General features: G+C 64.6%; 3 protein-coding genes across 19 annotated transcripts in view; 2 read left to right on the forward strand and 1 right to left on the reverse strand.

Moving 5' to 3' along the window:
• Positions 1 to 418, reverse strand: part of NF2 (NF2, moesin-ezrin-radixin like (MERLIN) tumor suppressor) — a 49,282-nt gene extending 48,864 nt beyond the window's left edge. For 8 of the 15 annotated variants that reach the window (XR_012676376.1, XM_075167208.1, XM_075167203.1 and 5 more), the window contains exon 1: positions 218 to 416. Coding sequence is in view for 9 of the 15 variants with exons in the window: in XM_075167208.1 (XP_075023309.1) it covers positions 218 to 331 (114 nt within the window). In the remaining 6 variants the exon portion in view is untranslated. Of the gene's footprint in view, positions 1 to 217 lie in introns of all 15 variants that reach the window. The other 7 variants (XR_012676380.1, XR_012676379.1, XR_012676381.1 and 4 more) reach the window with 2 other exon arrangements.
• A 4,506-nt stretch (positions 419 to 4,924) lies between these two features.
• Positions 4,925 to 9,498, forward strand: NIPSNAP1 (nipsnap homolog 1). Of its 2 annotated transcripts, none has more exons than XM_075167215.1 (10): positions 4,925 to 5,036; positions 7,366 to 7,493; positions 7,666 to 7,711; positions 8,027 to 8,121; positions 8,301 to 8,371; positions 8,488 to 8,628; positions 8,768 to 8,799; positions 8,914 to 9,008; positions 9,099 to 9,182; positions 9,270 to 9,498. In XM_075167215.1, the coding sequence occupies exons 1-10, from the start codon at positions 4,948 to 4,950 to the stop codon at positions 9,332 to 9,334; spliced, it is 846 nt and encodes a 281-aa protein (XP_075023316.1). In that variant the 5' UTR covers positions 4,925 to 4,947; the 3' UTR covers positions 9,335 to 9,498. The 2 variants fall into 2 exon arrangements, with proteins under 2 accessions (XP_075023316.1, XP_075023317.1); XM_075167216.1 differs by lacking the exon at positions 4,925 to 5,036 and adding an exon at positions 6,489 to 6,599.
• On the forward strand, positions 9,277 to 25,249 carry THOC5 (THO complex subunit 5). Of its 2 annotated transcripts, none has more exons than XM_075167212.1 (20): positions 9,277 to 9,330; positions 10,605 to 10,718; positions 11,398 to 11,541; positions 12,196 to 12,309; positions 12,961 to 13,058; positions 13,700 to 13,846; positions 16,932 to 17,046; positions 17,561 to 17,693; positions 18,743 to 18,820; positions 19,213 to 19,253; positions 20,170 to 20,269; positions 20,736 to 20,844; positions 22,349 to 22,450; positions 22,733 to 22,829; positions 23,202 to 23,316; positions 23,841 to 23,944; positions 24,028 to 24,115; positions 24,257 to 24,372; positions 24,584 to 24,774; positions 25,038 to 25,249. In XM_075167212.1, exons 2-20 carry the CDS (start codon positions 10,623 to 10,625, stop codon positions 25,099 to 25,101), a joined length of 2,052 nt encoding a protein of 683 aa, XP_075023313.1. In that variant the 5' UTR covers positions 9,277 to 9,330; positions 10,605 to 10,622; the 3' UTR covers positions 25,102 to 25,249. The 2 variants fall into 2 exon arrangements, with proteins under 2 accessions (XP_075023313.1, XP_075023314.1); XM_075167213.1 differs by lacking the exon at positions 9,277 to 9,330 and adding an exon at positions 10,141 to 10,234.
• Positions 25,250 to 25,689: the final 440 nt, after the last annotated feature.

Genomic DNA, 25,689 nt, shown 5'->3' on the forward strand with positions numbered 1-25,689 from the left:
GCCCCCCTCCCCCGCGCAGCCCCCCGAGGGTCGCTCCGTGACCGTGTACCTCCCACGGGGGCCGGGGAGCCCGCCCAGCGCAGGCCCGACCCCCCTGCCCCAGCGCCCGCTCCCGCCTGGCCGCCGCCCTCCGCGGGGCACCGGGCCGCGGTCCCCCGCTCCCGCCGGCGGCCCTGCCCCGCAGCCGGGCCCCCCCCCCCGGAGCCCCAGCCGTCACCTCGCAGCTGAACTCCATCTCGGCGTCCATGGTGGCGATGCGCACCGTGAAGGTCTTGGGCTGCTTCCTCTTCAGGGAGCTGAAGCTCATGCGGGACGCGATGGCCCCGGCCATGGCGGGGGAGGCGGCTCAGCGCGGCGGCAGCGCCATGGCGGCGGGGAGGGCGCGGGCCCCCGCCGCTCCGGGCCGCCCCCGAGCTGCGCCCGCCCCTGCCGCCTCGCCATTGGTCCCGCACCGACATGGTCCCGCCCCCGCCACGCGGGTCGCGCCGTGCCGCAGCCAACGGGGAGGCCTGTGATGGAGGAAGAGGGAGCGGGAGCGGCTGTGATTGGAGAAAGAGGACGCCGCTCAAGGCAAGGGGGCGGGGCGAGTCGGGGCCACCGCCCAGCGCGGTGGGACGAAGGAGAGGAGTGGGGCGGGGCGGTGGCGCCCCCTGGCGGTGGGCGGAGCGGACGGCAACCCGCGCCGTGACGTGCTCGGGGGCGCCAGGCGCATGCGTGGGAGGGGGTGGGCGGGGCGGGGACGGGCACTAGGACCTGGCAGCGGCCGAACGCCCCGAGACCCCCCACGCTGCCGGGGCTGGGCTGCCTCGCGGTGCCACGGGTGTCCGTGATCCGTGGGTGTCCGTGATCCGTGGGTGTCCCCCCTGCCGTGGGTGTCCCCGTTCCTGTGGGGTGTCCCCCCTGCAGTGGGTGTCCCTCTCCCTGTGGGGTGTCCCCGTTCCTGTGGGGTGTCCCCGCTGCCGTGGGTGTCCCCGCCGTCGTGGGTGTCCCCGCTGCCGTGGGGTGTCCCCGTCCCTGTGGAGTGTTCCCTCTGCCGTGGGTGTCCCCGTTCCTGTGGGGTGTCCCCCCTGCCGTGGGTGTCCCCGCCGTCGTGGGTGTCCCCGGTGCCGTGGGTGTCCCCGTTCCTGTGGGATGTCCCCCCTGCCGTGGGTGTCCCCGTCCCTGTGGGGTATCCCCCCTGCCGTGGGTGTCCCCGCTGCCGTGGGCCACCCCGCGGGACGGGCTGTCCCTGGGTGACGCGGGGACAGGGGTGCTCCCCCCCCGCGGCAGGGGCACTCCCGGGGTCCCACGGGGACCTTCCGCTCCCGGGGGCCGGGTGGCGGGGCGTGCCCGTGGGAGGGGACCGGGCCTTCCCGGGGGGACCCGGGCGTCCGGGCTCGTCCCGCCCCGCGCGGGCGCTGCCCGGTTCGGCCCCGGGGCGGGCGGGGAGACGGGGCGGGACTGGAACCAGTACGGGACAACGGGACCGGGATCAGCACCGGGATAACGGGACAGGACTGAGACCAGTACGGGACAACGGGACTGGGACCAGTACCGGGATAACGGGACCGAGACCAGCACTGGAATAACTGGACGGGACTGGGACCAGTACCAGGACAACGGGACTGGGACCAGTACCGGGATAACGGGACGGGACTGGGACCAGTACCGGGATAATAGGACGGGACTGGGACCAGTACCGGGATAATGGGACCGGGACCAGCACTGGAATAACGGGACGGGACTGGGAGCAGTACCGGGATAACGGGACGGGACTGGGACCAGCACCGGGACAACGGGACTGGGACCAGGGGGCCAGGACCAGCACTGGGATAGCGGTATGGGACTGGGATTGGAATTGGGACTGGGACTAGCGCTGAATAATGGGATGGGACTGGGCGCAGAACCAGCACCGCAGCAATGGAACTGGGACCAGGGGAACTGGCACCAGCACTGGGATAACGGAATGGGAACTGGGACCAGCACTGGGATAATGGGACAGGACTGGGACCGGCACAGGGATAACGGAACGGGACTGGGACCAGCACTGGGATAATGGGACGGGACTGGGACCAGCACTGGGATAACGCGACGGGAACTGGCACCAGCTCAGGGTTACTGGGACGGACCTGGACCCCGGCAGGAGCCCCCCCCGCCCCGGCCCCAGCAGCCCGGGCGCCCCCGCAGCGGGAAGAACGGGGCCTCTGTCCCCGCGGGGACAATGGGGACATTGACAGCTCCCCCCCCCGCAGGACCCCCATGGCAGACGGCGACGAACCCCCCCGGCGGGCCCCCGCCCCCGCCGGCCCCCGCGGCCCGGGCACCCAGGTGGGCACGGGGGGGGGGTGGGGGGGTACGGGGGGGTATGGGGGCCATAGGGGCTGGGGGTGATATGGGGAGCTAGGAGGGAGTTTGGGGGGCCCAAGGGTGACCAGGAGGGCTGGGGGGGCGGGCATGGGGAGCTATGGGGGGGCCATAGGGGCTGGGGGGGTCTTGGGGAGCTATGGGGGGGCCATAGGGGCTGGGGTGGGTCATGGGGAGCAATGGGGGGGCCATGGGGGCTGGGGGGGATCATGGGGAGCTATGGGGGGGCATAGGGGCTGGGGGGGCATGGGGAGCTATGGGGGTCCATGGGGGCTGGGGGGGTCTTGGGGAGCTATGGGGGGGCCATGGGGGCTGGGGGGTGATCATGGGGAGCTATGGGGGGGCCATAGGGGCTGGGGGTCATGGGGAGCTATGGGGGGGCCATAGGGGCTGGGGGGGTCTTGGGGAGCTATGGGGGGGCCATAGGGGCTGGGGGGGGTCATGGGGAGCTATGGGGGGGCCATGGGGGCTGGGGGGGGATCATGGGGAGCTATGGGGGGGCCATAGGGGCTGGGGGGGCATGGGGAGCTATGGGGGGGCCATAGGGGCTGGGGGGGCATGGGGAGCTATGGGGGTCCATGGGGGCTGGGGGGGTCTTGGGGAGCTATGGGGGTCCATGGGGGCTGGGGGGGCATGGGGAGCTATGGGGGTCCATGGGGGCTGGGGGGGTCTTGGGGAGCTATGGGGGGTCCATGGGGGCTGGGGTGGGTCATGGGGAGCTATGGGGGGGCCATGGGGGCTGGGGGGGGATCATGGGGAGCTATGCGGGGGCCATAGGGGCTGGGGGTCATGGGGAGCTATGGGGGTCCATGGGGGCTGGGGGGGTCTTGGGGAGCTATGGGGGTCCATGGGGGCTGGGGTGGCATGGGGAGCTATGGGGGTCCATGGGGGCTGGGGGGCTCTTGGGGAGCTATGGGGGGTCCATAGGGGCTGAGGGGGCATGGGGAGCTATGGGGGGGCCATAGGGGCTGGAGGGGTCTTGGGGAGCTATGGGGGGGCCATAGGGGCTGGGGGGGGTCATGGGGAGCTATGGGGGGGCCATAGGGGCTGGAGGGGTCTTGGGGAGCTATGGGGGGACATAGGGGCTGGGGGGGCCATGGGGAGCTTTGGGGGGCCATGGGGGACAAAGGCACATGGGGGGGTTGCAAAGGAGCCCTGGGGAGCTATGGGGGACAAGGGGGGGGCACGGGGGGCCCAGGGGAGCCCTGGGGAGCTGGGGGGGGGCATCGTGGGGTGCAGAGGTGACTTGGGGTAGGGGGGCTGGCGGCGGCCCTGGGTGCCCCCCAGCTGTGGCTGCAGCCCAGGGGGGCCGGGGGGACCGGGGGGGCCCCCCCGGAGCCCCCGCTCTGGGTGAAGCCCCTGCCCAGCCCTGCCGGGCCGTGCCGCGGGTCCACGCCTTCGGGAAGGGGGGGCAGGCGCTGCGCAGGGACCCCCGCGCCCCCCCCGCCCTGCGGGGCTGGCTGCACAAGCAGGTGGGGGGGCAGGGGGGTCTGGGGGGGTGCTGGGGCGTGTATGGGGTTTGGGGGGGGTCTGGGGTGGGGGTGCTGGGGGGGTTATGGGGTGGGGGGTTTAGAGGGGGGTCGGGAGTCGGGGGGGGCCTGCTGGGGGGGGTGGGGGATCAGAGAGAGAGAGTTTTGGGGAGTGGGAGGTGTTGGGGGGTCCTTGGGCGGGTTACGGAGTTTGGGGGGGGTCTGGGGTGGAGAGGTCCTGGGCGATTATGGGGTGTGGGGGATCGGAAAGGGTTGGGGAGTCTGGGGTGCTGGGGAGTGCTGGGGGGATTTGGGGAATCAGAGAGAGTTGGGGTGCTGGGGGGGGTTGGGAGTCCTGGGGAGGGTTATGGGGTTTGGGGTTGGGGTTATGGGGGGATCGGAGGTGGTTGGGGTGTCTGGGGTGCTGGGGGGGGTTAACGGGTTTGGGGGGGTTATGGGGTTTGGGAGATCAGAGAGAGTTGGGGGATCCGGGGCAGCAGGGGGTCCCGGGGGGGGGGATGGGCTGCGGGGGACTCAGTCCCTGTCCCCCTCCCCCAGGACAGCTCGGGGCTGCGGCTCTGGAAGCGCCGCTGGTTTGTGCTGGTCGATCTCTGCCTGTACTACTACCGGGGTGAGGGGGGCCTGGGGTTTTGGGGGGCCCTGGGGGGGTCAGGGATCCTGGGGGATTGGGAGTGCCCGGGGCGGTTGGGGATCCCTGGGGGGGTCAGGGATCCTGGGGGATTGGCGGTCCCTGGGGTGGTTGGGGATCCCTGGGGGGCTCAAGGGGTTCCCGGGGGAGTCTGAGGTCTGGGGGGTCCCGGGAGGTTTGGGGGCGACCCCGATGGTGCTGGGGGTCTCGGGATGCCAATGGGGTCAGTGGGGGTTCCCCCCCTGAGACGCCTCTGCCCCCCAGACAGCAGCGAGCAGCAAGTGCGGGGCGGCCTCCCCCTGCCCGGCTACGAGATCCGCGTCCTGCCCCCCGCCCCCCGAGCTCCCCGATTCCTCTTCACGGTCAGCCCCGGCCCTCTGGCTCCCCGGATCCGGGGGTGCCCTGGGTGGGGGGGGGGACACACGGCCCAGACGCCTGGGTCCCCTCCACCATGGGCCCCCCCACCCCCAGGCCGAGCACCCCGGGATGCGAACATACTGCCTGGGGGCCGAGACCCCCGAGGAGCTGAACACCTGGGTCTGCGCCCTGCGCCGGGGGGCAGCACCCCTGCCCGGGTGAGTGGGGCTCGGGGGACTCGGGGGGCACCGGGCGGGCACCGGGCGGGCACCGGGGGGGCCTGGGTAGTGGGGGATTTGCAGGAGGTTTGGGGGATTGCAGGGGGCAGGAGGAGGTTGGGGGCTTTGGGGGGGTCAGAGAGGGTTTGGCGGGTCTGGGAGGTTTACAGAGTGTTTTCGGGGGGTCTGGGGGGCAGTTAACCCTTTAACCCCTGTTTTCTCCCCCCCCTCCCCCCAGCTTCCCCTGCTCCCTCTCCCTGCAGACGCCCCAGGAACCCCCGAGTGCGGGTCCCCCCTCCCCCCCATTGCCCGCCCGCCCCTCCGGCTGGTGCTCCCTGGGTGAGGAGCTGGGGAGCCCCCCCACGCCCCATCCTCACCGCCCCCCGGTCCCTCCGCTGCCCCCCGGCAAGGTGAGCTTGGTGGGGGGGCACTGGGAGGTGACCCAAACCAGCCTCCTCCCTCCCATTCTGTGGTATTTGGGGACTGGGGGGGGAGTAGGTACCCCCAACCCCCAACCTAACCCCAAGTGCCCCCCAGGCTGCTCCGACACCCTCTGTCCTGGGTTCCCATAGGTGCTGGGGAGCCCCACGGGTGCTGGGGTGGTTATGGGGTTTGGGGGGGCTATGGGGTTTGGGGGATGAGCAGAGTACCTGGGGGATCCTGAACACCCCAGGGCTGAGCACCGCCATTCCGCAGAGGGCTATGGGGCAGGAGGGGCTATGGGGCAGGCTGGGGGGGCTATGGGGCAGGAGGGGCTATGGGGAAGCCGTGGGGCACGGTGGAGCAGCAGGCGCCCCGTGCCCTCACCGCGGGCGCCCCCACCCCAGGAGGAGGTCCCGGCCCGGGGGGGGCCCTGCGGGACAGAGGACACCCGGGGGGAGCCGCGGGGAACCCCCGTGGGCGCCGTTCCCGCCGCAGCAGGTGAGTCCCGGCCCCGGTCCCTGCCCCAGCCTGGGGCGCCCTCGCCCGCGGGACCCCCCCGACCCCGCCCCACCTGACCCCGCCCCATCCTGACCTCGCCCCATCCTGACCCCGCCTCCCCTAGGGAGGAGCCCGCGGCAACTCCGCCCCCCTGGAGCAGAAACCAACCAGCAGCTGCCCCCTCTGGCCGGCAGGGGGCCGGATGCAGCGGAGCAAGACACCGCGGCCAATCAGACACTGCTCTCTCCAACTGGCTCTTCTGATTGGCTGCTGGCATCCGAGGGCTCAGATGGGGCCCTGCCCTCCCCGGGCACAGCCTCCGCGCCGGCAGCCAATGAGGCCTCGTTCTGGCCGCGGGCGGGGGCCAGTGGGCGGGGCTCAGAGCGAGAAGGTGTGGCCGGCCGCGGGACGCGACGGCCAATCAGAATCACCCTTCTCCAGGCCAGCTTTTGAGGGAAGGGCGGGGCGCCACGCCCTTGGAGGGCGTGGCCAGACTGAGGGGCGGGGGTGATTCGCCCCGCCCCCTCCGCTAAGCCCCGCCCCGCTGCGGGGAAAGATGGCGGCGGCGCGGGCGAGCGGCAGCGCGATGTTGCGGCGGCTGCGGCGGGGCGGCGGCACCGGGGGGGCCCCCGGCGGAGCGCGGTGAGCGGGGCCGGGCCCCGGCCTCGGCCACCCCCCCCACCCTCAAATTCCCCCCAGGCCCCGCTTCCCTCCTCAGACCCCGCTTCCCTCCTCAGACCCCGCGTCCCCCCGCCCCGGTTCCCCTCAGCGGGCCGAAGGCCGCTCCCGGCGGGCGGGTCCCGGGCCCTGGCGCGGTGCCGGGCGGGCGGAGGCCCCGCTGTTAATGCCTCACCAGGCGGGCAGCCCGGCGGGCAAAGGTCCGGCCGACAGCGCAGCCCCGGGGCGGGGGAGGGGATGGAGGGGCCCTGCCCCCCCCCCCCCGCCTCCCCAGGGAGGGCCCTGCCGCCCCCCGGCCCAGCCTCGCCGCCGCCCGGCCAGGCCTTCCTGGGGGGCACCGGCGGGTCTGCCGCACCCCGGGGTGGAGGGGGGTCACCGCCGGCCAGAGCGGCTGCTGGGGCTGGGGGGGACCCCGGGGGGGCTGGCTGCCCCCTCGGACCAAAAACCCTCCGGAGCCTGGGACGGGGAGAGCTGCGCCTTCGTTCTTCCCACGGACCCCGCCCCAAAACCGGGCCAGGCACTGCCGTGCCTCGGCTGCCTTCCCTGAGATGGACCCAAGCCCCCCAAGATGGACGGTGCTCCCCGGGAGCCGGACGATGCAGGGCCGGCAGCGTGGCCTTTGGTTCCCGTGTTGCCCTCCATCATTCCGGGCAGAGCTGCCGGTGTTCCCTGGAGCGAGGGGGTGTCAGCGGACGCCGCCCCCCCCCCGCGCTGACCCCCTGTCTCGCAGGGGGTACTCGAGGGACACCGAGGGCAGCTGGTTCCGCTCCCTCTTCGTGCACAAGGTGGATCCCCGCAAGGACGCCCATTCCAACCTCCTCTCCAAGAAGGAGACCAGCAGCCTCTACAAGATCCAGTGTGAGTGGCCCCGCAGGGAGGAAGGGGCTGGGGGTGAGCATAGCCAGGGTGTACCCGGCTGTGCTGGCCCCTCTTTGCCCGTGGGGACCCCCCTGGCTGCTCTGCCGTGGGCCCTGCTCCCCCCCAGGGCCTCGGCTCCCACCCTGGCAGCCCCTCTCTCCTCTCCCTGCAGTTCACAACGTGAAGCCGGAGTGCCTGGATGCCTACAACAGCCTGACGTGAGCCCCGCCATGCGGCAGGGGGGGCTGCCCGGCATCCTGGCAGGGTGGTGGGGTGCTGCTTTGGAGCGGGGGGGGTGGGAGGGCTCGTGCAGAGCTCCTTGAGAGCCCGGGCGGGTCCGTACCTCTGCTCCTTGCCTCAGTTTCCCCTCCTTGTGAAATGGGTGCACCCCCCTGGGCTGCTCCAGGTCCTGTTAGGGCAGACCCTTCTGTGCCCAGACCCCTTATGCTGGACTGGGGAGGGCAAACGGGGGTCTCGGGAGCATTTTGGGGTGACTGCCCGCCCCCCCCACCACCCTCCCTGTGGCCCCGCAGAGAGGAGGTGCTGCCCAAGCTCCACTCGGATGCCGACTACCCCTGCGACCTGGTGGGGAACTGGAACACGTGGTACGGCGAGCAGGACCAGGCAGGTGAGGGCAGGAAGGCAGTGGCTCCCGGTGCCTCCGCTGTCGGAGGGGCTGAGAGCGAAGACGAAGACCTCGGCTCGTTGCCGGGGGCTGGCTGTCACGCGACGGGGAAAGGGGTAGGAGCTGCCAGGTGGGCTTTCGGGGTGCTGCCCGCCCTCCCCAGCCCCGTGCTCTCCTTCCAGTGCACCTCTGGCGCTTCTCAGGCGGGTACCCGGCTCTCATGGACTGCATGAACAAGCTCAAGCAGAATAAGGTACCGCCGGGATTGGGGCGAGCTGCCCGAGCTCTGCCCCTCACCTCTGCCTGCCCTCCCCTGGCCTGGGTCGCGCTCGCCCCCACCCCGAAACCCCCGGCTGGGGTTGTCCCCAGGAGTACCTGGACTTCCGCAAGGAGAGGAGCCGGATGCTGCTGTCCCGCAGGAACCAGCTGCTCCTGGAGTTCAGCTTCTGGAATGAGCCCCTGCCCCGTCAGGGACCCAACATCTATGAGCTGAGGACCTACAAGCTGAAGGTGAGGGGCTGCGGGGGTCCAGCCTGGCATTTTGGGGGGCAGCCCCCCCAAAGTCCTCATTTGGGGTGAGGAGACCCCGAACAGGGGGAGCAGGCAGGATCTGGCTGCTCACTCTGGGTTTTTTTTCTCCTGTTTCCAGCCAGGGACCATGATCGAATGGGGCAACAACTGGTAAGCGACTGTTTTCCCAGCACAGAGGGAGCCAAGGTGGGAAAATGTCCCCCCGGAGCAGGGGGGGCCCCCTCGGGCAACTCCCCACCCCATGTTTCTCCCGCCGTGTGCCAGGGCTCGGGCCATTAAGTACCGGCAGGAGAACCAGGAGGCGGTCGGCGGGTTCTTCTCCCAGATCGGGGAGCTGTACGTCGTGCATCACCTCTGGGGTAAGCGGGCCCCCCGCCCTGGGCACCCCCAGCATGGGGGCTGGGTATGATGGGGGGGCCCTGGGTGCCAGCCCCGTCCCCTCCCCGCAGCCTACAAGGACCTGCAGTCCCGGGAGGAGACGAGGAACGCGGCCTGGAGGAAGAGGGGCTGGGATGAGAATGTGTACTACACAGGTGAGCGGGACCCCCTGCCCTCGCCGGGGACCCCCTGCCCGTGCCGGGGACCCCCTGCCCTCACCTATCTCTCGTTTTCTTTTCCAGTCCCGCTGATCCGCACCATGGAATCACGGATAATGATTCCCCTGAAGATCTCGCCCCTGCAGTGAGCAGGGGTCCGCACCGGGGCGTCTGCCTGCATCCTGAGGGGCTGGCTCCCTGCCTGCACCCCGGCCCTGCTGGGGAAGGGGCCGGGGGTCTCTGCTCTCCCCCCTCCAGCTCCTGGCTTTCCTTCCTCCTCACCCCGTTTTGGGGTGCCCTGGGGGGAGGGGTCTGCAGCTGGGGCGGGGAAGGGTGAGAGCCCCCCCATCCTGCAGCAGGTCCCTGGGTGCAGCAGGGGATGGCGCTGCCGGGGTGGGGCTGGGCAGGCTCCAGAGGTGGGGGCGGGGGCAGGGGGTGTCTTAATTATTCCTAAGGGGCCCAGCGGGTCCCGCCGGGAGCTGCCCCGCTGCGGCCCATCGCCAATTAAATATTTAATATGCCAAAGCCTGGCCCTCTCTGGGGGGGGGCTGGGGGTGCTCGGCCCCCCCGGCGCGGGGAGCAGACCCCCCAAGCTGATCTTACCCAGGGGGACACGCTGCCCCACGCCATGGGTGCCCCCTGCACCAAGGGGGGGGGCCACCCTGTACTGAAAGACCCCCACCCACGGGTGCCCTGGTACACTGAGGTCCCCCCCTAAAGCCACCGGGGACCCCATACTATGCCCTGCCCCATGGATACCCCAGTGCCACTGGGGACCCCCCAGCCAAGGGCTTCCCCATGCCTGCGGGTGCCCTGCTGCCCCCCGAGCCCGCGGGTGCCCCCACCGCGGGGGGAGCCGCCCCCCAGCAGGGCTTGTGAATGGGGGCCGTGACCCCGCCCCTTTACTTGGCCACGCCCCCTGCCGCCCGTTGCTCGCGGTCCTCCGGAGAGGGCGTCCGCTAGGGGGCGCCTTTACCGGCTGCCGCTCTGCGCCGCGCTCGTTTACTCCGCTGGCGTCATTTCCGGGCGGCGCTGAGGCGAGCGGCGCGGTGGGTGGGGGGCACCGGCGGCCCGGGGGGACCCGAGCCGCGACAGCGGGGGCGGGGGGGGGCCGGGGCCGGGTGCGGGGACGTCCCTGGGCTCGTGTGCTGGGGGTCTGGGGGGGCTCCGGTGGAGCAGAGGCCCCTGGGCCCGATGTGCTGCGGGGGGCTCAGAGCTGGAGGGGGAGCGGGGGTGGGGGAGAAGGCCTGGGCCTAGGCCTGGACCTGGGCGGGCGGGGAAGAGGCTGGGGATGCAGGGACTCGCTGGGCTGGTGGTCTGCGGAGTCCAAGGCAGGCTGATGGGAGGGAGCCCGGGATAGCCCCGATCCCAGGCGGCTTTGGCCCCCCGACGACGGCGGCTTTGCCTCTTGCCCCCCAGTCCTTAACTGGCAGCGCCATGTCGTCGGACTCCAGCAAGAAGAGGAAACCCAAAGTGATCCGCACGGATGGGGGTCTGCAGGAGGGCAAGCGGGGCAAGGCCGATGCCGACCAGGTAGGGCCGCTGGCTGCCCGCGTGCGGAGGCAGAGCCTGCCTGCTGCGGCAGAGTGCTTGTGTTCTCCTGCCGTACAAAGGGCTGTTCGCACACCCACTCTTTGCTGGCCTTATTGTCTCCTTTGGGAAGTGGTGGGACCATTCTCCCAGAGCTGAGCTGGCTCCTAATGCCTCTGAAACTCCCGCTCTGAATTTCTGAACCTGCTTCGGTCTCCTCCAGGAAACAAAACCTTCAAGGAGTCAAACCTTTCTCTTGAGACATAGGGAGAGCGAGCACAAGGCTGAAAGGTCCCACGGGGGGGTTGCAGGTTGCCTTAAAGCACTCCCGCAAGCAGCAGGGTGACCTGGGTTCCACCAAAGTGGAATCTGGGCTTGAAGTAGTAGTCGTCTTCCCCAGTTTGTGCTCTGTGGTAATTTGGATATACCTGGTGCAGGACAGATACCAGCTTAAACCTACAATAACTATGTAAGAAGCAACCTGAACTGCCCAGATGTTTTAGCGCCTGGTGGTGTTTGTGTCCAGGATTGTTAACAGGCTCCTCTTCCCGTGTGTAAAGCCTCCTCGGGTGTGGGATTAACGGACAGAGCCAGGAATTGAGACCCAGCAGTTTGTTTCCCAGTGGCCTTTCCAGAGAAGGTGGAAGGTACGAGCCGTAGAAAGTGCTTTCTGCCTTTGCAGGATGTTAGGTACTACAGCGAGGAGTGCGAGGTGGATCTCCGGGACCCCATCAAGGACTACGAACTCTACAGAGAGACCTGCCAGGAGCTTCAGAGACTGATGGCAGAAATCCAGGAGCTGAAGAGCAGAGGCATCAAGGATAACGTAAGGAGAAGCCTTGATGTTTGATTGAATCTGTTCTGGTTTTTGATGTTTTTCCTTAATCTGAGAGGAACGGGAGGAGAGGCTGTGACGTCTTTTGGGGAGAGTCAGGAAAACGGAACAGCCTCCCTTAAATAAAGTAAAATACGATTTACCTGAGGCATTGGTCTTGACGGAGCAGACGTTATGCAAACCGAGTTCTTCTAAAGCATCTCTGGGCTCCCCGTGGGTCGTGCTGATGGGTCGGGGGCTCCTGGGGGGGGGAATTGAGCCCCCGCTGACTGCAGCAGCGGTGACCGCCTCTCGCTGTCCCAGGGAGGCCCGCCAGCCTCGGCCGCGGCTGGGGAAGGCTTGCGCTGCGACCGCCCGCGCTGTCCCCTGCGCAGCAGGGTGGGCGCTTCAGGCTCAAACGCCTCTGTTCCTACTGCCAAGAAAAATCACCAGAGTGAGCCTGGAACCCCCCCCAGGTTATTTCCAGCAGGTGACCTGTGAGTCTGGCAGCGGGAGGCTCCCTCAGAAGCCCCGGTGACATGAATTGCGGCTCCTTAGTGAAGCACGGAGCCCCCTTTGTGATAGGACTCGCAGGAAGTGCCTGCAGCAAAAATTTGTGGCGAGAGCTGTCTCTCCTGCTTCAGCCGCCTCTCTCCTGCCACTCAGGCTTCCGAGATCGACGAGCGGCGGATTCAGAGCTGCGTCCACTTCATGACCCTGAAGAAGCTCAACCGGCTGGCTCATATTCGCCTGAAGAAAGGGAGAGATCAAACCCACGAGGTACAGAGGGGGTGACAAATACAGGTCAGGATTTAGGGGGGATCAGCAGACGGGGACATCTCTGTCTGGTCTGGGTATGGAAGTGTGAGAGGAATTAAACACCAGCCAGGTCGTGGTTTTTGAATTAGAGGTTTATCGGGAAACTCAGCTGCAGAGCAGCGGAAGCTGTAATTATAACGAGTGATGAAGAAGCGGTATCTGCTTCCGTCTCAGATATAACGGGGAGTCGGAAGGCTCTGTCTCAAGAGTCTGGTGTGCTGCAGGCTTGAGAAATGTGTATACGGTTGGCCCCGAGGCTGCTTACCCAGACTTCTCGGAGAGCTTTTCACAGTTAGGGAACAACGCTCATTTTCATTGTACCACTGAGGGAACTGAGGCACAGGGACGGGAGGGGGCTCGTGTGCCCCAGCAGGTCTGCCCTGTTCTGTGCCTCGTCCCTGAAACGTGCTGGAAGGGAGCAGAATCAGTTTGATGTCACGATCATTTGGTTTCCCAGCCCTTGAAAATGTCTTTTTTCCCCAAAAAAAATTGTTGCATACCCTAAAACCCACTGTCCCTAACTGGTATCGGGGGATGACTCTCTTGCGGGGTGTGTTTGCTGGGAGGACGGTAACGGCTTCATCCCCTGCTCTGGCTGTGTCTGTGTTTCAGGCGAAGCAGAAGGTGGACGCCTATCACCTGCAGCTCCAGAACTTGCTCTACGAGGTGATGCACCTGCAGAAAGAGATCACCAAATGCCTGGAGTTCAAGTGAGTTTAGCTGGGGAGGAGAGGGAGTGACGGTGTGTCTGAGATGGGGTGGAGGCCTCGAACGTTTGGAATCTCTTGTCACATTGCCTGAGCCCGCTGTGGGAGGAGAGCGGCTGCTCCAGATGCCCCCATGCAGGAGGGCTGGAGTGTCCCCAAGTTCTTGTGCTGCACACGGGGAAGAGGCTCCTGTAGGGAGGAGGGAAGAAGGCATCTGTGTTGATAGTGACAGTGGAGAAGAAAACAGGTAAACGTCAAAGACGTGGCCACACTGGTCTCTTCGAGGAGTCTCTGGCCTTCGTATATCAGGAGTTTTCTTCCGAAAGCCAAGCATTCCGTTGTGCCCGTTGCATAGGCAGCGCTCTGAGCTGGGGGGGCTGTATTTAGACCGATGCCTCAAACAGTGCTGTGGTTGATCACGCAGGGGAGGTGTCTCCGTGAAAGGAGGGCCCCTGTTCAGACCTTTCACTCCTCTGCTGAGCTCTGCTGTGATTCAGCTCGCTGATGCCGTGGTGTTTCACATAGCAGAGTGAAGCTGGGGCACGGGGCTTTGGCATTGACCTCTCTCCTGTGAGCCATGGTTGAGTTTGGCCCTGCTGCGGCATTTCCCACCCTTCCCCGATCTGATCTGTCTGTCCTTGCAGGTCAAAACATGAGGAAATCGAACTGGTGAGCCTGGAGGAGTTTTACAAAGAGGCCCCTGCAGAAATCAGCCGGCCGGCCATCACCCTCTCCGAGCCCCATCAGCAGACCCTGGCCCGCCTGGACTGGGAGCTGGAGCAGCGCAAGAGGTGGGTCAGCAGCGTCTCGGTTCGGTGTCAGCCCTGCTGCGCTCTCAGCAGGCCCCCGGCGCGAGCTGCGCAGCTACTGGGTGAAGCAAATGTGGGTGATAAAGGTTTTAATATCCTCTTGAAATAGCCTAGAACAAGTGACGGATTTATTGTGTAACTGAGCCCTCGACACGGAGGATCACTCTGTGTAGAGCTGGGCTTCATGGGATCCTTGTTTCATAGATCAGGGAGGTTTTTTTCACCTGTCTGATGAAAGAGAGGATCCCCTGGGGGATCCTGGGGAGCAGAGCATCCTTCAAACCATAGAATCATAGAATCATACAGGTTGGAAAAGACCTCTAAGATCATCGTGTCCAACCGTCAACCCAACACCACCATGCCCACTACACCATGTCCCTAAGGGCCTCATCTACACGTCTTTTAAATACCTCCAGGGATGGTGACTCAGCCACTTCCCTGGGCAGCCTGTTCCAAGGCCTGACCACTCTTTCGGTAAAGAAATTTCTCCTAATGTCCAATCTAAACCTCCCCTGGTGCAACTTGAGGCCATTTCCTCTCGTCCCATCGCTGTTACTTGGGAGAAGAGACCAACACCCACCTCGCTACAACCTCCTTTCAGGTAGTTGTAGAGCGCGATGAGGTCTCCCCTCAGCCTCCTCTTCTCCAGACTAAACAACCCCAGTTCCCTCAGCCGCTCCCCATCAGACTTGTGCTCCAGGCCCTTCACCAGCTTCGTTGCCCTCCTCTGGACACGCTCCAGCACCTCCATGTCCTTCTTGTAGTGAGGGGCCCAGAACTGAACACAGTATTCGAGGTGCGGCCTCACCAGTGCCGAGTACAGGGGCACGATCACCTCCCTGCTCCTGCTGGCCACACTATTTCTGATACAGGCGCGAGAGGAGCCCCGAGCTCCTGATACAGCGCTTCTGATACAGCGCGAGAGGAGCCCCGAGCCAGCTGCAGCCACTGCGCAAGAGGGGCTGCCTGCCTGGGACCGCACCTTGTGCTCTGGGGGATGACAGCAAAGGCGTCCTGGCTCTCCTGATAGCCCACGTGTTATCTCACCGAGGCAGTGAACGTCAGCCGGCTCCTGGGTATCAAGGAAAGAAAATGAATTTTATAGCTTGGTGTTTCCCCAGCGTCTCCTTGGGGGCTCTTGCAGCGGGGAACAGGGGTGCCACCCGCCGTGGGGGTGATATTGAAGGATGGGTGGTTACACGCTTCCATCCATAACCCGTTTCTGCAAGACGTGCCATGTAGGGCGAAGTGATCCCTGTTTTGTCTGCCGCGTTGTGGTGCGAAGAGCAAAATTAAGCCAGCCTGGCTTGGTGGCACGGCCCAGTGCTGCTGCCGTTCCTGCCTGCCTGTGCTCCTGAGGCTTGCCACGGTGGGGAGCTGCCTGCGCAGCGCTCGTCTCGGCTGAGCTGCGACGGGCACGGTTGTCCTGGTGCTGGCAGCCACCTCCTCGGTGCAGACTCTGACCCTCGGTCCCTCAGCGCGTGCGGGCAGGCCAGGTGGCTCAGCTGCTCTGTCAACTCTTGCCTCATGCGAAAAGCAAACATGATGTGACGTTCCTGTGTTTTGATAACGGCCAGCAGCTTTTTCAACCAGGCAGCAGCCGAGACCAGCCTTCTGGAAAGATCAGTCTGAACGGCCGGTAGCTGCTGCGCGAGCAGGGCAGCTCAGCAGAGCAGACTGGCGAGAGGTGCTGCGGGTGGGTGCTGCGTGGCTCCAACGCCTCGGGCTTCGCCTCTCCCAGACCCTTCACGTCAAACCCGGCTTCTTTTGCCTGGTGGAAGGCACCCATTTGCGCTGCAGCCGAGATCCTCCGGACGGCTCTGCATGCGGCATATGCTTGCGGAGGAGCGTTCAACCTGGAGATCTCTTGACGATTCTCCTTAAAAATGATTGTGCAGTGCAAACTGTGTAGAGGGCAAAGACGAGCTGAACTGAGCCTGTCCCGCGGTTGCACGTTGAATTGCTGAGAAGCCTTGCGATTCCCAGTCCTCGCCCCGCGGTATCTGGGAAACACCACCTCTTGCCACCGTTGTGGTGGGAAATTGCCTCTTCAGCTGCCTCAAGAGCAGATGCCAGCACTGCTTTGGGCAGTTTCTGATGCTGTTGGGGTTGTTAGCGTCCATCCATAACCCTCACGTTGTGGAGTACTGGATTTGTCTTGGATTCTCTTCCGACAGGTACCTCTTGAGTGGTGTTACAGAGATCTTTGCTGCTCTCACTAGCTCAGGGAGCGCAGTAGGGGTGTCTGAAAGCCGGACTTCAAAACTGCGTTGTGTCGGAGCCTGTTGACACACACAAATGTAGTTTTGCTTGGAAACGGAAGCGTTTCAGTCCTGCAGTGTCAGGTCTGTTGTTCCCCCTCAGAGCAGGGGTCCTCTGCACTGCGGGTGCTCTTGTCCGGTGGGGAGCAGGGTCCTGAGAGGAGAGTGCTTGAGCCCCCAGCCCGCCGTTCCCCCTGCCACGGTGGTGGCTTGTCCGGGGCAGCACACCTCCTTACCCAGCTTCCCCCGCTGCTGCTTTCTGCTGGGCAAGAGCATTAAGGAGATTTAACGTGTTCTCCCTAAACACGAGTGTGTCCAGGGCTCGGAAGGTCGTGGTGAACTTGCATTTTCCTGGGCTTTCTACCCAGTTACAGAGGAGGACTTGCTAGCGTATTAAACCTTGACTCTCATGAGTTTAACTAAGGAGTTGATGGGACATGAAGTGACTCTGGTGATACGAAGTGGAAAAGCCTCTTCAGGAGCTTGGCGGGGTCGGCAGGGCTCCGTCGGCGAGGCTGGCATGGGAGCGGGTCTGCTGAGGGAAGATCCGGTTGCTGTCCCTTCTCAGAGCACAGCACAAGGCTGAGCTTCCACTTTCTCTCCCTGTTCGTTTTCCAGCTCTAATCGGTTCCTTTCTGCCTCGGCTTGCCCGTGGCGTTAAGAGCTTTGTTTGTCACCGTGTCTGAGCTCTCCTGGTTCCTGCAGTGACTTTCGTCAGGTCGGGAGAGCTGGGGCCCGTGACCCAGGCAGGTTCCAGCAGGCTTTGTAGCTGTGATGTGTGGCGGTAACCGAGTTCCCACCTCTAGGCTGGCAGAGAAGTACAAGGAGTGCCTGACCAGCAAGGAGAAGATCCTGAAGGAGATCGAGGTGAAGAAGGAGTATCTGAGCAGCCTCCAGCCTCGACTCAACAGCATCATGCAGGTACTTGAGCTCTGCGGGAGGGGGAGAAGGCTTTGGGGCCGAGCTGAGGTCACGCTCCGAGGGCTGTGTTAGAGAGGTGCAACGCCTGGGCTGATTCTGCTTTGGAGATGTTTCGCTCCCAGTCAGTGTGGACGAGGGGTAGATCTGCCTCGTGCCAAGACTCCTCTGGAGTCTCCTTGTTTATGCGGCAATTCCTGCAGAACTGCGGATGGAGGAGTCATTAAATGGGCCTTTCCCTAGAGACCAATACGCAGTTCCAGCCCCTTGCGATTACCTTGGGAGGGAAGAACAGGAGAAGGAACTGGGTTATTTTCAGATCCAAAAGTTTTCCAGCAAAGGAGAGCTGCTAGCCCTTCCCTGGGGGCTCGCCGGGCCCGTGGCTGCGTTTAACCCCGCACCGCAGTTGCTGTGCTGGTTTCCAGTTTCCCACTTGCCAGCCTGGGGTGAAGGAAGGGGTGAGGAGGGCGAACTGTTCTGTTCCCAGTGACGAAGGTTAGCCCTCTTCTTCCCCCAGGCCTCCCTGCCTGTCCAGGAGTATCTCTTCATGCCTTTCGACCAGGCGCACAAGCAGTACGAGACAGCCCGACACCTCCCGCCGCCTCTCTACGTCCTCTTTGTTCAAGCCAGTGCCTACGGTCAGGCCTGCGGTGAGCACCGAGGGGGGAGCGCGGTCCTCAGTGACACTGCGAGGGGCTGTCACCAGCCGGGGCTGGGGGGCAATGCTCCCCCCACGGGCCAGATTTCCCTCCTGCTTGCAGAAAGCACTGCTTTGGGGACGCTTTGGGAGGTCATTTTTGTCCCATCTCCTCTGCTGCTGGATTCTGCTGAGCCCAGAGCAGCGGGGTGGCCCCGGGGCCAGCACAATGAGGCAGCAGCATTTGAAACCTTGTTTGCTCAGCTCCCTCCCTGGAAGAACTGCTTGGGAAGCTCGCTTCCCACCTCTGCCCCTCCTTCTCAAGGTTGGCAGGGACGTCCCTGCAGCCTGCAAGCTGGCTCAATGCTGACGTGGCCTCCCGAGAGCTGTCACCCCGTGGGGTGGGTGCTATGTTTTGCCACCCGTGGGTGGTGGTGACTCCAGAGCAGGTGGTACCTCTGCCTGCCCTCGCAGAGGCCCTTCCCGCAGCTCACCTGAAAGCCTTCATCCCCGAAGGCAGCTTTGCATTTTGAGGGGCTTTCTGAAGCCTTCCTGAGGTGGGAGGGATTTCCCAGCAGGGCTCAGGATCCCCCTGGGATCCGCATCTCCTGTGTGGAGAGGGCTGTAACGTAGCGTGACGGCTGCAATCCCACCCACTCTGGGAGTGGGGCAGGTGGCAGAGGAGCGTGTATGTGCCACACTGTGGCACTTGGCCACGCCAGGTCCCTGCTAACGAGTACCTGCAGCCCTGATGACCCAGCTCCTCGCTCCCTGCCTGTGCCAGCCAGACCCCAACCCCTCTTGGCTCTTGATGAAGATTTGACCTTTACAGTTTCCAGGGACAGTCCCTCAAAACCCAGCATTTTCCCTTCTCTGACCCCATCCTACCCAGGAGATCCAGCCCTGCGGTGGCCCCACGGAGCCCTCTGGATAATTGCCTCTTCCCACTGACTCTTTGTTTGAGCTTCCTCTGCCACGGAGCTTTCTGGGGCAGGACTGCTTCTAACTGCCTTTCCCATGCAGAAGTGGGGTTCGTACTTAGTTTTCATGTCTCCTCTGTAGATAAGAAGCTTGTGGTGGCCATTGAAGGGAGCGTAGAGGAAGCCAAAGCCCTGTACAAGCCGCCTGAGGACTCGCAGGGTGAGTTGGGGTGGTGTTGCCACAAGCAGCCTGCCTGATGCTCTATGCTGCAGGCAGAGGAGTCGGGTGGAGAAGCAGGTGGGTTCCGGGGTGGGTGCTGAAATGGCGCAGTGCCTGGTGCCTGCGCTGCTGGCCAGAATCCCTGGCAGCTGATCCCCTCTGCCCCCAGCTCCTCCTTCCTGAGAGATGTTCACAGCCCCGCGTCTGTTGGAGTGACCCCTGGTACTGGGGACATGTTCCTGTGTGTCTGCATCCTGCTAGCGCCCTGCTTTTGGGGGACTGGCGACGTCTGGGGGAGCTGTGGTCTTGGAGAAAGGGCTGGTAGTCCTGCTGGCTGTGGGAAAACTGCTGAGCCGCAGGCGGTCCCCACTTACACCCCTCTCTTTGTGCAGATGATGAAAGCGATTCTGACGCAGAGGAGGAGCAGACCACGGTAAGAGATAGCGCTGTGCCCTTCTGGGTCCTCTCCCAACACCGTATCATGTGGGCAAACTCATCTGCGCCTGCTAACTGGGAGGAGCTGGGCGTGAGTGGGGCTGGGAACTGGTCCCTGGGCGCTGTGAGAGCGTGTGTAGGTGCACTGACATTAAATCCAGCCATTTCTTGGGAGGAGAGAGGTGCCATTTGCACTTTCTGTCCCAAACGCAGGAGAGCCAGGATGCAAATCTTGCTGGCTCACGTCCCACCACACTCGCATCCCATCCGGCAGCGGCAGCCGCCTCGCAGCTCTCCGGCTGGAGCTGTTCCACTTTGTATAAATAGCCTCGGGCCGGGGAGGCTGGCGTCCGGCGGGGAGGGATGCATGTTCATCCCCTGCCGTCTGCCAAAAGCATTGAGCTGATCTCTGCACCGGGGGTTGTTCAGTGCTCCCTCGGGGCCGCGTTTGAGTCCTACGGGTTGTCCCTTCCAGATGCTGGGGAGAGGCCGCAGGCGCTGGCTGCCCCCAGCACGGAAGCCCACGGGAGGCCTGTGCCACCGCTCCCACCACCCAGCAGCAGCGCCTGGTGTATCGGGCTGTTGCTGTGGGGAAGGGTAAAGGGAAGGGCCTCAGCTTCTGCCCCTCAAGGTGGGGAAGCTTTTGGGGCCAGCAGGTCCCTTGGCCCTGTCTCACAGGGGTGGGGGTGCTCCTGGGAGCTGAAGGAACGACAGGAACCGGAGTTGCTTTGTCCTCGCCCTGCAGCAGGGCAAGGGTTTCTTGCTCCCCTCCCTCCCCAGGGCTGCTCTGTGGCCACTGCACTGGGGGATTGGGGAACTAGACTAGAAGGAAAGAGCAGTGGGAGAGGAGGGGGTGCCGGGGGTTGCCGAGAAGCAGGAGGAGAAGGGTCTCACAGCTGTTTCACCCTCCCCAGAAGCGGCGCAGGCCCACCCTGGGCGTGCAGCTGGACGACAAGCGCAAGGAGATGCTCAAGCGGCACCCCTTGTCCGTCACCGTCGACCTGAAGTGCAAAGGTAAGTGGGTACTGGTGGCAGAGAGCGCCCAAGAGTGTGTGACAGCAGGTCACGGAGCAAGCTGGCAGCAGCCTTGGGATCCTTGGGGAGAGCTCAGGGTGCGGAGAGGCTTTCCTGCCCTCAGCCCAGCTGCCCCGGCAGGGATGAGCGTGGCCTTCCATGGGAGACTGAACAAGGTGGTTATCAGCTCTGTCTCCCGGAGCTCCTGTCGCCCACGCGAGTGGGGTGACCTTCCTCTGAAGCTTCCTCCCTTTAGTTGGGAGCTTTTCTCTTTTGTGGTGGGGTCTCGGGCCTGACAGATACAGCCTGGCAAATGCTGATGGGACGGCGTTAGAGGTTGCAGTGCATCGGTTGCCAGTTTCTGCCCCATTTGCTGTTGCCCTAGCAGAGGGGCATGTACGCCCCCCTCTGCAGAGTGCTCTGAGCTAGAGCAGATAGCAATGTTGCCCCTTCTCTGTTGGCGCAGATGAGAACGTGCTTCACCTGACCTTCTACTACCTGATGAACCTCAACGTCATGACGGTGAAAGCCAAGGTGACCACTGCCGTTGAGATGACAACCGCCATCAGCGCTGGGTAAGGAGAGCCCCAGGGGCACTGAGCCCGGAGCTCATCGGGCAGCGACCCCTCCACTGATGTCCTGCCCTGGTGTCCTGCCTGTTCAGAGTGACCCGTTGGCGGAGCGATGTAGTGCCAAGGGCAGCGTGTGGTGGCAACGTCCCTCTGCTGAGCCGTAGCTCCTGCGCCCAGTGGGCCAGGGGCACTCCACCGCCCAGTTGCCTGCTGCCAACGGGTGAGGTTTTAACCTCAGTCCCTCACCTTGACTTACCTGGGGCGCCTGAAGGACCTTTGTGCAGAGCTGCAGTTTCAAAGTGCTGTCTTGGCTTGTCCTTTGATGGGCAAAGGAGTTGCCAAAGAGCACAGCTCCGTCTCTGCCTCTGGGGAGGGCTTTCACCTTGTGCACCCTCTGCCCTGCGGTATCCTTCCCCTTAGCTCCAGGGCCTTGCCAGGAGCCCTGCCAGGATGCCGCAGCCCAGGCAGCGTCCTCCTCCTCTCCCTCTGTCATGACAAGCCAGGGGCAGGGAGGTTGGGAACCTCTTAAGGGAGCGGTGCCAGACCTGTCAGGAGCCGGGGGAGAACCTCTCCTGCTCGTCATGTTCAATCACCCTCTTGCAGCCGAACCGCTTTCCTCCCTCCCGCAGCCCGTGCCTGGCAGCTCCCTTCACCTGCTTCCTCTGCAAGTCACCTTGTCTCGAGCGCCGGAGATGCGGCTGCCTCTCCCTGGGCTCCCCAGAGACCGCTGGAGCCTGATTTGTGTGAGGAATAGCTGAAAGGCAGCTGTGGGAGCCTGCCCAGGGAGCTCCGATCAGCTGCCAGCTCTCCGGTGGCTCTCCCCGGGCCAGGAGGAGGTGCCTGAGGAAGAGGGAGGTGGGAAAGGCTGGTCTGGGCTTACCTGGAAGCAAGTGCTGCCTCCCAGCCTGTCCCGTATGAGGCCTCCCAGTCCTCTTGGGGTTCTCTTTACCCCGTAGGTACCCAAAACCCTCTGTGACAGCAGCTAGAGCCTCCGCAGGCTTCCGTGCAGGGTGCTCCCTCCCTCGCAGCTGCCCTTGGCTGTATTGCCCCAAACCAGTGAGGCTGTGGCTTGAGCCAAACCCCAAATCCTACAGCCCTTTATGCTTGGTCGGGCTTGTGAGTACAGTCAGACGTGAAGAGTTTTATTTCATTGAGCGGAATTCCTCTGCTTAAACTTGTTGGGTGGCAAACGGCCGTCAGGCCGTGCCCTGCCTATGCTGGCGATGGTTTCTCCATACACATGAGCAGGTTTTGGAGTTAATGCGCTGGAGCGAGCAGCTTCCTGGGAAACCGGGGAGCTGGTGCCCTGTGATTTCTGTCGTCTTCACAGCCAGGGAGGAGACAGATCTCCTTTCGGAGTGGAATTAGGAGAAAGCCATTCTGGTCTTGAAACCCAACTCGTGGAGCTCGTAATCCCCTTTTCTGGGCTCGGAGCCTGTTAGTGGCCACCCCAGAGAGACGTGGAGCCCAGGCTGCTGCTGATTAATCTCTTCCCTCTTCCTGGCAGTGACCTGCTCTCCCCAGACTCCCTCCTCAACTGCCTCTATCCAGGAGACCACGGGAGGAAAACGCCCAACCCGGCCAACCAGTTCCAGTTCGATAAAGTGGGGTGAGTGGTGGCTGCCCCACACATCTGGGGCAGCTTCGCCCAGACGGTTGGCATGAGTGCCCCACTCCCGGCACAGCGTGTCCCTCCCCAGCTTGTCGGGGAGGGCTCGGTGGCCAGGAAGCCGGTGTCCTGCCAGTCGGCGTCGGGTGGGCTCAGCGGGCACGGCTTAGCAGGCCAACGAAGCCCCTGCTCCCTCTGGCTGGCTCGCAGGCCGGGCGGTGCGGGGACGGGGTGTGGGGAATGTGCTGGGGTGGCGTTAACCCTTCCTCGATGTCCCCGCAGCATCCTGACCTTGAGCGACTACATGACAGAGCTGGGGCACCCCTACGTGTGGGTGCAGAAGCTGGGCGGCCTGCATTTCCCCAAGGATCAGCCTCAGGCACGTCACACCCCCTCCCCTCTCCTCCCCCTCTCCACCAGAACATCGAGCTGGGGTTTGGGGCGGTTTTGGGGACAGTTGTTGTATCCTGTCCCGTCCCCCCAGACCCCAGAGCTCCTGCTGGCACCAGCTGCTCCCAAACCACGGAGCACCCTTGGCTGGGACGGGCTCAGGTGGGATGAATCTGCGCAGCAGGGCCACGCCAACGTATTTTATCTCCCGCGTGTGATAGTCTAAGCCCTGTTACGGGCACTGAGCAGTGACTCGAGCGTGTGCCTGTCCCCGTAGCTGGGTGGGGTGGCTCCTGGACCACGGGGTCCCCAGTGGGTGCCCACAGGCTGGCGTGATGGTGACGGCCCCTCCTGCCCACAGCACACGGTCACTGCGGACAACTCGCTGAGCGCCAGCCACATGGAGCTGACTGTGAAGCTGCTGCGGACGAGGCTGCAGTCCCGCCTGGCTCTCCACAAGCAGTTTGCGTCGCTCGGTGAGTGCCTGGCTCCCTGCCCCGCGCCTGGGGACTGCGGGGTGCAGTGGCGGGGTCCTCCTGCAGAGGAGAGCTGACTGATGTCACCTGCAGTGGTGCTACAGATCTGCAGTGCCACCCTCAGCGTTCCCAGTCGTTCCCTCTGTCCTCGGTGGTAGCGGGGCTGCGAGGGCTGCCCTGTTTTGGGTGGGAGAGCAAAGATGTGCCCCCTCTCGATGCCCGGCGCCCCTTTGGGACTGGCCATCCCTGCACTGGGAATCAATTCGGGCCGCAGTGGGAGGCGAACCACACACCCACGCGTGTCATGCGCCTGTCGAGCAGGCCAGGCATACGCTGCCAAGGCTGCGAGCTCCAGTGGGATCGCAGCCGAGGCCTCCACTGCTCCTCTCTGGGCACCTGATGAAGGTGTCAGAAGGATAACGATGTCCCCAGGTCCCAGTTTTGGAGCATCCCCACCCGCAGGACAGTGACAGAGCTCTGTCCCCAGCCCTCCCCTGCTCAGGTGGCCTTGTCCTCGGTTTCAGAGCACGGCGTTGTGCCAGTCTCCAGCGAGTGCCAGCATCTCTTCCCCACCAAGATCGTCTCGCGCCTGGTGAAGTGGGCTGCCATTCCCTATGAAGATTACGCGGTAGGCGCCGAGCGCGAGGCCGGATCCCTTCCAGCTCCCGCGCGGCGCCGGCAGCTGCTCACTCCTCTTGTCTCTCCTGGCAGGAGCTGCCCTACACTAAAGATGTGATAGAGGCTGGCTTGGCTGAAGACACTCACCTCTACTACATGGCCCTGATAGAAAGGGGAACAGGTAGGCACATTTCCTTCCCCTGGCAGTTGCTAATTCCCACACCAGACATCCCCAGGGCATCTTTTGGGGGTCTTCATGGGACATCCCTCCGGTTGGAGGCCCCGTGGGCTGCGGGTGATGTTTCTTCCCTGCCCTGCTCAGCCAAGCTCCAGGCCGCCGTGGTCCTGAACCCCGGTTACTCCACGCTGCCGCCCGTCTTCAGCCTGTGCCTGAACTGGAAAGGAGAGCGAACCAGCAGCAACGACGACAACATTCGGGTAACGCGGGGCAGTGGGAGGCTGGAGAACCGCTGGCTTTTGGGGGGTGTTCCCAGCCGTTCCGCATCTGGAGGAAGCGAGCCGTTGGGGTGAGCTGGTGGCCAGGCAGCTCAGGGCAGGCCCAAGAGAACCGCCGGATGCAGCCGTGGGTGCTGGGAGGGCAGAGCAGAGACCCAAACCTGCGCCGTCCTGATCCCTCTGCCTCTGCCAGGCCATGGAGAGCGAGGTCAACGTGAACTACAAGGAGCTGTGGGGGCCCAAACCGGGCTACCAGCTCCTCACCAACCAGCTGCAGCGCCTGTGCATGGTGCTGGACGTCTACCTGGAGACGGAGCCCCACGACACCAGCGTGGAGGGGCCCAAGGAGTTTCCCCAGGAGAAGATGTGTCTGCGCCTCGTCAGGTGAGAGCCTGGCGTCTTGGGGGACCCTGGGGCAGTGAGGAGCTGGGTGGGGGGTGAGGGTGCTGAAAGGGACCCTGGTGGCACTGCTGTCCCCTGGAGCATGGCCTTGCCTGACCTGGTGCCAGCCTTGAAGCCTCTCCTTTAGCTGCCTGTGGGGATCTGCCCCCCACAGCTGGGCAGTACCCCGGGACCAGGCCCTTTCTGTGGGTGTCGTGGGCTTCCTGACCCCCGTGGGTCAGCCTCTCCCTCTTCTCCTCTTCCAGGGGGCCCATGCGCCTGAAGCCCTTCAAGTTCAACTACCCTCAGGGGTTCTTCAGCCATCGCTGAGCACCCCCTGGGCATCGCTCTGGGCTGGGCCTCGTCCTCTGTGCCGGGTGGAGCATCCCCATCCCACCATTTCAGTTTCTTTTCTGAGATGTTGGGTTTGTTTGAAGGTTTTGTAGCCAAAGGGATTAAACGCCGAACTGAAGGAAAAGCGTGCATGTGCTCCATCTGTGCGGAGGGCTGGGATGGAGGGACCTGTGGGGGCTGCAGCAAGCCCTGTCCCGTGTCTCTGGGCTCTGGCGGGCGTCTTGCTGCTGTACGTCCCCTTGCCTGGGGCGCTGCCTGCCTCCTGCCCTCCCTCCCCACCGCAGGGCCTTGGCACCGCGGAACTGAGACGGCTAAAAACTGAGATGGCTAAAAATAGCCCCTTTCCGGAGCCCGCACTGCAGCCCCAGCCTGTCCTTGCCTGCGCTGGCTGCCAGCCAGCTGACTCGGCACAAACCCCGCAACGAGGGGGGGGCTTCGCTGCTTCCCTGGGCCTGGGGGCGGGGAGCAGAGCAGTGAGAGGCAGGACCTCACGGCACCGTGCCAGGGGTCGGGGCTTGGGGTGGGGATCCCAGCACCCTGCCTTGCCCTGCCGGGGTGCAGGGA

This window comes from Calonectris borealis, chromosome 18 (assembly GCF_964195595.1).
Source record: "Calonectris borealis chromosome 18, bCalBor7.hap1.2, whole genome shotgun sequence".
Classification (NCBI taxonomy): domain Eukaryota; kingdom Metazoa; phylum Chordata; class Aves; order Procellariiformes; family Procellariidae; genus Calonectris; species Calonectris borealis.